Below are 11,058 nucleotides of genomic sequence, written 5' to 3'. Positions count from 1 at the left end.
GATTGGGATAAATGCTACATTTGGCCCTGTTTTTAAATTGCCAGATGGTGTGAATGGGTGTGTGGCGTGGGGTGCCCACATATGCTGGGCTGCTTCCAGGGACTACTTGTACCTTGGGTGTAACCAGCAGCTACAGACAGGAGTCAGGAGTGAGGATGAGGGAATGGCAAGAGCCAAGTCAGAGGCCTTCCAATCTGAGTAAAACCAATTTCACCAGTTACATGCGAAAGTTTGGATTCCAGGGGTGTCACTCTTGGTCACCCATAAAGTGACAGCCGACCACAGACCAAAAGCACAGGTGATGGGCAAAAGTAGGAGGCTAATTCTGAGATGGCTGCTTCAGACCTCTGCTGCACCCTGCCCATGCTGGATTTGACTATGCTCTGTATGGAAGAGTTCGCAGGGAGAGCAGTCCTGTTCATTACACAAGACAAGGCCATATTTTTTGTCCCTTGCCTGCTGTGCCTCAAAATTTACTTTGTTTCCTTAGAGATGAAAAGGATTTGATAGAGAAAAGGCAAGCGCGACTTGAGAGAAGAGTAACCACAATTCCCAAGATTTTTAGGCTTTTAGCAATAATGTACAGGGGATTCCATCATCTCAAATAGCTTCTCCTCCTCCTTACTTATAATCTCCTATTCCTTCCACCTAAAATGGCTTTCCCTCAGATGAAGTTTCTTTTTCCATATTCTTGAATGATCCTTGCCCTTCTTTCAAAACAGATAGTTAACATTCACCACTCCCAAGAAGCCTTTACACACATCCACACTGATTGCTTCCAGCCCTAAAAATGCAGATGGTGGCTGGAACGCAAACACCAACTTCTAGCTAAAATTGTGGCTTGTGTCTAAGTCAGCAAACTGCAGCCTGAGGCCAAATCCAGCCCACAGCCTGCCTTTGAACAACCCATGAGCTAAGAATGGATTTTACGTGATAAATGGTTGGGGGAAAAAAAATTGAAAGAATACTCATATTTTGTGACATATGAAAGTTATACGAAACTCAAATATCAGTGTCTACAAATAAAAGTTTACAGGAATGCAGATGTGCTCCTTTGTTTACGTATTGCCTGTGGCGGCTTTTGCACTCCAGGGGTAGGAGTTGAGTAGCTGCACGAGACTATGTGGTCACAAAGCCTAAACTATTTACTCTCTGGCCCTCTGCAGAAAAAGTTTGTCAATCCCTGATCTAAGACATTAAATGTGCTGGAAATGTTACATGAGAACACCTCAAAGAAATAAATTTCCGGCAAACCAACCAAACAAAGGCTATCAAATAGCCACATGAAAGTCTGAGCCCATAATTAAGACTAAATGGTTATCCGGAGGAGGAGCAGGGTATTTAAAGAAGGAGAAAAAGAAGGTGTATGAAGTCTACACTTGGCAAGGGAGGAGATAATAAGGCCTGTGTTGCTCACTGCCACATCCCCAGTACCTAGCCCACTTCTGGGAGCTGAGCAAGTGCTCATGAAGTAGTTATTGAATGAATGAAGAGGAAAGGAAGAGGAAGGAGCATGAAACAAGTGAAACAAGAGTTGCACAGGGTTGGGAGCAGAAAAGGGTCCCCAACAGCAACTTCAAGTGTGTCTACCTTTGTAGAATATGCCACAGGTTCTCAAGAGTTCAAAGCTAACATACCATTTGGAAGCTAACATCTCAAATGTTAAGTATGCACCCAGGAGATGAAAGAAATGACTAAACTATAGTAACGGCCTTGATGCCCATTCGAGCCCACCTTCTCCACCCCTTCCTCCATCACCAGACACTTACATATTTAGTCCAGAGACTAAATTGAGACTTAGAGATTAACAAAGGGAAGGAAATCGAGTATACAGCTCATGAAATAAACAGCACCACTTGTTGATCTTTGATTAACTGGCTCTTCTTTCCGAAACAGGGCCTCTTTTTCTTTCTCTCTCTCTTTGCTTGCAGGTGACACCCACACATATCCTTCAGTGTTGGCAGAGATGCTCACTCAGATAACAACTGGAGTTCATGCTGCACATTTTCATCTTCATGTGTCATCATCACCAAGTAAAACCACAACTATAGGAAAACAAAGCTGTTTGCTGCTCTTTTGTCTCAACTGACATTTCCAGCCCGCTCTCACAACTTGTTCTCTGGAGCTAGAGGAGTGTTCAAATCTGTCATTGAGATAGCACCGACAGATGCAAGGCAGGGAGAGTCCAGTCCACCCCTACTCTGGGATAAATTCACCCTTCTGTGACTTTTTTGTCCCCTTGAATTCCTGGCACTCCAAAACTTTTCACAGTTTCAGCCAGCAATTAGGATAGGAAACGGGGCTTGGAAAGTGTACAGGCCTTCAGAGTGGCCTCAGTAAAGAGGTCAGCATAGAAAAGACAAAATATTCTTGGATCATCCACATTTCATCCCAAGTAATTTTCAAGTATGGAGCCCAAGTGTCCACATACCCTGAAAGGAACAAAAGAACCACCAAGAAAGTACGCTCTGGACAGTGGTCTGGGTTTCTAAGTGCTGAGAGCCTGTGAATTTTCAAAGGGAAAGCGTACATTCCTTTGGGATGCCAAATCAGAGAAACTTGGGAGCTCCACTCACTCAGATTTGTTACCAAAGAACCAAACTTTTGAGTACCAGGAGAACTGACAAAAAGTCAAGAGTTAGGCAGTACCTCAGTTTAGGGGACACAGAGAAGTTACCAAACAAGGATCTGCTATGACTCCCAGACCATCCCGTTGGCTGCTGCTTAATGTAATAATTAGCATTCATTATGCTGGATCCAGAAGTTTCTTTGATTTTTCTCACTCATCCATTATCTTTTTTACAGGCAAGATGAGGGTGGAGAAAGGTTACTGCTTTAAAAGAGATCTATATGTTTTATCAGACTGGGGGAAAAATGTTAATTCAGGGCTGAGAGCAATTACACCATTCACATAGTTATGTAGCTAGAACATGGTGGGAGGTCTGTTAGGTAAAGTTATGAAGCTCGCATTTTATTTCACTTTGATCTTGGGTTTCAAGGTACTAGAACCTTTTTACAGAACTAGGTTACACTATTTTTATTAGCCCAGCAAAGGAGTGCTTATTGAGCAGATTCATTTTTACCAATCTTGTCCCTTTCCTACTGAATTGTTTTGTCTAGTTGAATTCATAAGTGACTGCTAAGTTCAGTCTTTCTTGGAGTAGAAGGACACATATAAGCTCATCTTTTTCAAGTTTACCTTTATTCAACTTAATGAGCTCCATTTCAACAAAGAAAAGTCACTTTGAAGAAGAACTCATGGCACACCTATTTAACTTCAGGCCACTTTCAAAGCACCAATTGCAATGAAGTAAATTGGAGTTGCTATGTAAATTATCAGGCCAGCTCTGTGTTTCTTGTTCAAGGGCCTTTCCCTACCCACAAGATAATAGCTCTGTGTCTTCGTGTGGTATGTGTGCGTGTGTGTGTGCATGTGTGAGTGTGGTGATTATGTCTGATTTGAATTTTCAGCTTACTCCCAGTGCCACAATCTTGTTCATTGTTGTTCTTATATTTTTTTTTGTTCTTGTATTTTTAAATTATTGCAAGCTATTAGAGTGTTCAATCATGAGCATGACAGAAAAAGAAGCTGAAATTGTCCCCAGCATTCTCATCTTCAAGCTCTTTTTGAATCATAGCCAGGCAAGGCATTTATAGAATTTGTTGGGGCCAAAAAAAAAAAAAAAAGAGAGAGAGAGAGAGAGAGAGAAATGAGTAGCAGTTCAACAGTAAGATGGGATTTAAACTATAAAGGCAACATTTTCAGAAGCCTTAGTGTGAAGGCATGTCTAAAACTTAGTCAATATTCCATTAAGAGTAGATTTGGGGACTTTAGTGGAAAATCATCTTGCTCTTGACTATGCCTTATTTAGCATGACTTTTCAAGATGTTTCTTTCTAACAGTATTGATTTTCCTCACTGCTGCAAAAATTTCTAAAATGTGAATGAACTTCTATCCATCAGATTTTCTTTCACCAATTTTGGCTATGTGTATGTTTAACCTCCTGTTTCACTGATAAAATAGATTTTGGTACTTATTAATAGGAAAGTAGAAAACAGAACTATCTCTCTCCTTCTCAGAGCATTATTAGTACATTTAAACTGAACATTAATCCATAAGGTATATGAAATTCATTCATTCAATCAATAAATATTTATTTCATGCCAGGTACTATTCTAGCACTGAGGATATAGCAATAAACAAAGCAGACAGGGTTACATCTCTCATGGAGCTTACATTCTGGTTTGGGGAAACAAATAATAAATAAATAAGTAAAACAAATCTAGTGTAAGAGAGGGTGAAATGCTGTGGAAAAGTGCAAGCCAGGAAAGCACATAGGGTTTAGTGAGGCAGGGTGGGGAGGTGGTTAACTAAGGTAGGTGGTGACATTTGAGTAAGGGCCTAAAGGAAATGAGGGAACAGGCCAGGTAGATATCTAGGGGAGAACATTTCTGACAGAGGAAAGAGTATGTGTAAAGGCCCTGGGGTGGGAAAGTGCCTGTAATGTTTGAGGAAGAATATGTCAGAAAGTATGCATATACTTTTATCAGAGATTTTCTGGGCCTCACATCCCAAGAAGTCACTCAGTCCAAGACTTAAGAAAGTCATTGCCACTGTCCTTGACTTGGGTTTATAACAGGTCTACAGCAGTGATGACCCTGGTTCTGGATCCATCACTGCCACCATCTCAAACCTTTAGCATGTATTTGAATTTAACACTTTGGGATCAGTCCCCAGGTAGGCTATGGATCCTATCTAGCAGTGCAAAAAGCTGGAATGAGGGATCTGACATCCATGTAACCATCAACATCCCCATTAAATTAGCCATGAGAACTAGTGGTTCAGTTAGTTAACTGATGGAGTCAAGGCTGAACTTTGATCTCTCTCATAGAGCATTCACATCGTACAGAATGCACAGCCTGACATCCCAGAGACATAAACCGTTGGTGTGATAAGAAATTGTGGCTAAATACAAATAAACAAACCAGGAGCTGTGAGTACCTTGCTTGACAAACTAATATATGAAAATTTTGATTTTTTTTTAAGTTGAACTGGAGATTTATTTTAAAAAGACTTATCCCACATCATTTTTAAATTGCAAGTTTTCTCCAGATTCATAGCCAAAAGTTTACCTGCTCTGAAAGAACAATACTAAAGCACAAATTAAAAACAGGCACAAGATAGCTCAGTAATTTTACCACTGAATACACAGAATATAATGTACACTTGGTCTCTTTAACTTGGCATGCTCAGCCCAAAATAAGTGAGCTCACAATCAAAAATTATAGAAATACTATTAATTATGAGACTCTTACAATAATAGCAGCAAATGACATTGTTTTCTTCATAATTACCATATCTGAAACTGTAAAAGCATTGCTCCAACCACTGTTTTTAAACCATTTCTTGGCTCATACTAATAGTGAAAATGGACTTCCCTATTAACATTTCTACTTTGGCTCTGTTCAGAGTGAGTAAGAGAAATCTAAAGTGTGATTCATCTTCAGTAAACCTATTTTTCCCATCAGAAAATAAAACCTTTTTTTTTTTACCAAAGATCAAATCTTTCCATTATTTTTAATTTGTTTTTTGCCATTACTCTTTATAAAATTCTCTAGCTCTATCATTTTCAAATCCAATCCAGTAACTTGATTAAAGAACCTTGTGTGCTAAGAAGCTTGGCAATTTAGCACATGTGCCTGTATAAATTCAAGAGTTCTTTGTCACCCAAGTACTAGTGAATTTGACCTTCTTTGGATTATTTATATTCATGGAATAGAAGCCCATTTCAAAGTCAACCAAAGTACAATGTTTTCTGTCTGGAATCATAGGATTCCCCTCCCTGCATCACGAAAAAAAAAATAATAAAGAAAACCTCTTTCTATACATAAAATTAGAAGCCAGAACACTGTACATTTCATTACAGGCTTAAACATTCCAAAACAGGAAAATGGTAAAAGTTAAGAGGCTCTCAAATTTTATAGCACCTTATCCCCGGGTAGTGGGTTTGAATTTGTTACAATATTCTCTCCTTTCTCAAGGCATTGCCCAGTTTACCTTTTTTTTTTTTTTTTAATTTTTACTAATTTACTTGAGAGAGAGAGAGAGAGAGACACCACAACGGGAGAGGGAGAAGCAGACTTCCTGCTGAGTAGAGAGCCTGACATGAGACTCCATCCCAGGACCCTGAGATCATGACATAAGTCAAAGGCAGATACTTAACCAACTGAGCCACCCAGGCACACCCCAGTTTAATCTTCATATATTATTTATATGGCAATAATGATAGTAGGTGACATTATTTGTCAGGTATGGTACTAGTGTCAGGGACAAGCAGAAAAAAAAGACAAACTTGGGCCATGCCCTGATGGTGGTTATAATATAGTATATAACATTTACTCTCATTACCTCCATTTTATAGTTGAAGAGCTAGAGTCTTAGAAAGTCAGTGACTTGCCTAAGGCCAGCTAGAAATGGACCCTGAACCAGATTTATTTTATCTGCTTCTAAAACCTAGAGTCCTCTGACATCTGAGTAAATAGAAGCACTGAACAAATTGTAAAGGTAGCAGTAAGGCTGTTCTTCAAGGTACCCAAGCATATGCCAGTCGACCCAAACTGGAAGCAGAAAAATATCCATGGTCATTACAAGGTCAGCTCTTACAGGGTCAGGCTTTGTAGGATATTTTGAGAACTTTGATGCTGTCTTAAAAGACACACTCCAAAATACTTTTCCATGTCAATGGACCTCCTGAGTAAACACACAGCTGAACTCAGAGTTCTGGAGCTCTGAGCCCTAAAAGTAAATAAAGTTGCTGTAAAGGAACTCTTGCCATGTCTCCTTTGCCTGCTGTCTTCTGGAAATCTTCCTCCAGATGTTGGCCACCCCCTCAGTACATTGGCAAGAGTTGCATGATCCCCTTTCATTCTCCTCCTCCAGAAGAAGTTTCTTGGGACTCATCCCCCATTTCCTATTGAATACCAACACCTCCTTTTCACAGTATCATCACTGCTCTGGATGCACTTTCAGTGTCCCACTTCAGATTTCCACACAGACAACAAAGAGACCAACCAGGCAAACCTGAAATATATGGAACAGAAAAGCCCCCTATATGATTTGACTGGAATGATCTGCTAAAGAAATAACCCATCAGAGTATTCAAATGATTTTGACATCAAGTAGCATCATTTCCTGACACATTCTTCCTTGGTATGGGAGGACTATTTTATTCTTTTCAAATCATATTGTGAATACTATATTGAATACCCATCACAGGAAGTAAGGAGAGCAAGACTATTTGCCTCAAATTTCCTCGAAGGAATTCCATTGGTCAAAATGACTAAATATGACCAGAATTCATTTTTTAAAAATCTATATCTTTCTAAACTAAAACAGTATTAAATAGAAAATAAGTGGCTCATTTCATAAATGAGAGACAGTGTTTTAATAATTTTTTAAATGTGTAAGTCTCCCGCCCCTCCCCCCATTCTAACCTATCCCCACCCTATACCCTCATTTAGCCAAAAGGAATGATTTTCTGACCTTTCTTTTCCATCTAAAAAGTCCTTCCATATCACATTTCACTTGACCATAATGTTCAGGTGAATGAGAAAGGAATGAAATGAAAATAGATTTCAAGGCTAATAGAATCCATTGCTTTTTTTGTTTTGTTTTCTACTGTAACCTCAAGTCAATAAATACATGGTAAGTTGGAATTTGGGTCATGGCACTGCAAGATAGAGCCTGCCACAGTAATATTCTTTAACTTCATTTCAGAGTCTCAAAATAATGTTATTTGGTATAGTCATTCAAGAAAAATTGGCATCGGTGGCCTAATAAGAGCCCCTAAAAGGAGCCCATGGCCGGCTGAAGACGAGGCGGGTTTTTCCTATCCAGAGCAGTTGTGTTGAGCAGGTGAAGAGCTGCCAGCCGGCTCGCATCTGGATAGGCGTCCATGTCAGGAGCGGTATGCTGCAAAGTCGCGTGCTGGGGCATAGGGTTGGTAGTGCCTTCGGGTGGGCCCCGGCCTCCGGGGGGTCATGTTCATGTAGTCACTCTGAAGGATCCTGCTACTCTTACTCTTTATCTGCAGAAAAAAAGAAGTGTCACTGTGGAGGTGGCAAGGTAACAGAGGGAGATGGAGGAGGAGGAGTTCTAAGACTTGGGGGGCAACTACTTAGAATGTAGACTATCAAACGAAGCTGAATACACCTGAATTCATTGAGCACCTTGGACCTGGATAATGCCTAATCAAACCTAACTACTTTGGACTCTTCTCAATTAACATGCAAAATCTGAATCAAAGAAAGTATTTTTAGATAAATGTATATCCATGTTACTCTCAATGCAATCATTTGACCTAAACTCCAAAAGCATATCTAACAAATATATCCACTGTTCATATGTAAATACTCTTGAAGGCCCTTCTTCCTTTGGAAAGGTTAAGCATCCCCACTGCAGTCTTCTTACATTTGTCATTTGCTTAACAAACCATTTTTCAATAATTAATCCAAGAGGGCCTTCATCCCTTTAGAGTCTGAAATAATCATAAATCCATAGCTCTGGAGTCCAAATTAGTGGAAAGGTATAGTTCTAGACAATGAGTTACATTCCTATTCTCTTATATATATGTACATACATTTCCATAAAGACAATAGTGTCACTCATCTCTGTTCCTCAGACTCAGCTCCTTCTGGATGAATTTATATCAGGGGTGAGGGAAGTAGTGGCAATACCAAACCCAGAGCAAGAGCTATACTCACCATGAATCTTAGCATAGTTTTGACTGAGGGTTAGGAGCATCTTCTCTGAACCAATGTGATGGTAAAATTTACATGTTTGATAAAAGACCCATAAAAATTCTAAAAATAGCTACCCATATTTCTGAATTTGTAATTCCCTATTATGAAAAGTAAATATTTCTTGGCACCTAGGCCCAATGTATAAGTAGACACATGGCACATGAATGACATGAATACTTGAATAAATAAATAAGCAAGTGACTTCTGCCCCAGCCTTATTTCCATGCACCCTTCTCTGAGCCCTTCACACCTCCCTTGTCAAATGAGCATGAGCAAGTGATTACTAAATCCACATTACTAAATCCATCTGATATGTTTTCAGTCTCATCTTTTGAATTCTCAGCAGCATTCTATTTTAATGATTACTCTTGCCTTTTCGAGACACTCTTCCACTTTTGCTTTCCATGAGATGGTACCATGTTGGTCTTCAGCCTACCTGTCTGGCTACTCCTTCCCTGCCTCCTTTGCAGGCTCATCCTTCTCTAACTAGCCATTCAGTGTTAGAGTTCCTCACAGGACTTCTCCTCTATTCTATCCTCTCTCTCTCTAGGGAAACTCATCCCCATTTGCAGCTTCAATTACCACCGATTTGCCCAAATTTATATCTCTGGACAAGACCTCAAAAGGTACTTCAAACTCAGTATGTCCAAAAGGAATCAGATTCTCCCCTAAAGTCAGTCCCCTCCCAGTATATATACCAGTATACATAATATATACTATCATATATATATATATATATATATACGGTTGCCCAAGACCTCCTAACTCTCATCCTTGACACCACCAATTCCCTTATCCCTTGCCCAGGGGACATTTGACAATGTCTGAAGGCATTTTGAGTGGTCATAACTGTGAAAAATGCTATGGCATCTAGTGGGTAGAGGCCGGAGATGCTGCTAAACATCCTATGGTGCACGGGGAAGCCCCTAACAACTAAGAATTACCCAGCCCAGAATGTCAATTGTGCCAAGACTGAGAAATCCTGATCTAAGAAGTCTGATCATGAAAAGGAATGGAATGAGAAGGAAGCAATGAATACAAAATATGGGACCAAATTTAGAACGAATATTGTTGGATTGCTTAACCTTCCCTTCTTGCTCATCCCAGGAGATGACTGATGATTTGAGCCTAGGAGACTGGAAGGAGGCTATTCCATCCATAGACATAAAGCAGAACAGTAGGAGAAGTAGGTTTGTAAGAAGAGGCTACAAATTCAGCTTTGGTTATTTGGGATTTGAATGACGGATGGGTTATCCAGCTAAAACTAAGAAGAAGATAGCATTAAACAGACATAATTGGGAGATTCATTCAAAACAGGTAGTCATGGAAACCAAGTGGGTGAGGGAAGTTGCTCTTCAAACATCTTGGCTCTACATCCTTTCTATAAAAAAAGACTAGAGTTCTCTCAAGCACAGGGTTATGGCAGGGCAGGAGTAGGGGCAAGGAAACCTCTACCTCCAAATAAATGTGGAAGGCTGCTGCATCAGCCTGGAAAGCATTTTAGTGTTCACTCCCACTCTGAGGACTTCCTTTGCCAGACTCACAATGGCGATCTTCGCCCCCCAGACACCCAAATACAACTACAGCTGGTAGAGAGGCCCTAATAATGAAGATGTCTTGAGTCTGAGGTTCTCCAGGTTGTACTCAGTCAGCTCCTGTGCTTACCCTCATGCTGTTTTCAGATAGTGGATTTAAGCCACCAAGCTGTAAACACAACAGTGGATTGGAAATGACACATGCGTGGTGGAGAATACGATCCAGAACCCACAGTGTGTATGCGCAGCCAGCATATGCATATATGTGTGGAGAGTATTCATCTTATGTGTCTGTGTGACTGGGTCATCGATTCTGCCCCTTTACCATTCTGCTATGTCTGCTAAAGATGTGTGATTTCAGGACCATCCCTCTCCTGCCCTTCCTCCACCCCACCCTACCCACCTGCTTCAAGGGAAGCAGCAGCAAGATACAATCCATTTAAAGACACAGTCATCAAGAACACACTAGGTTTAAAGGCAGACACCACCTATCCGCACACTATCCACCACCACCACCACCCTTGTGATTGATAGTGGAGAAGACTGTGTTTTTGAAAAGGCTCCTTTAGACTAAGAAAGAGAATAGGCTTACTAGCTCAGTTGAGTGAGTGGAAGATTGAGTGACAGTAACGGGTGCTGTTCTGCAGCAGCTTGGCAGAGAGGAGCTCTTTATTTATTCAAATGTCAGCAACAGGTCAAGAACTGGGATAGAATGTGCAGC

General features: G+C 40.4%; 1 protein-coding gene across 2 annotated transcripts in view; it reads right to left on the bottom strand.

The window, feature by feature from the left end:
• Positions 1–4,134: 4,134 nt before the first annotated feature.
• CD28 (CD28 molecule) overlaps positions 4,135–11,058 on the bottom strand; it is a 32,500-nt gene continuing 25,576 nt past the window's right edge. The window contains exons 4-5 of one of the 2 annotated variants that reach the window (XR_003134493.3): positions 7,544–8,087; positions 4,135–7,081 (exon numbers count right to left, since the gene is read on the bottom strand). Coding sequence is in view for 1 of the 2 variants with exons in the window: in XM_025441995.3 (XP_025297780.1) it covers positions 7,959–8,087 (129 nt within the window). In the remaining variant the exon portion in view is untranslated. Of the gene's footprint in view, positions 8,088–11,058 lie in introns of both variants that reach the window. The other variant, XM_025441995.3, reaches the window with a different exon arrangement.

The sequence above is a fragment of the Canis lupus genome, chromosome 37, assembly GCF_003254725.2.
Source record: "Canis lupus dingo isolate Sandy chromosome 37, ASM325472v2, whole genome shotgun sequence".
NCBI classification, from domain to species: Eukaryota; Metazoa; Chordata; class Mammalia; order Carnivora; family Canidae; genus Canis; species Canis lupus.
Note: the sequence above shows the minus strand (reverse complement) of the source record. Positions and strands in the feature narration are given on the sequence as shown.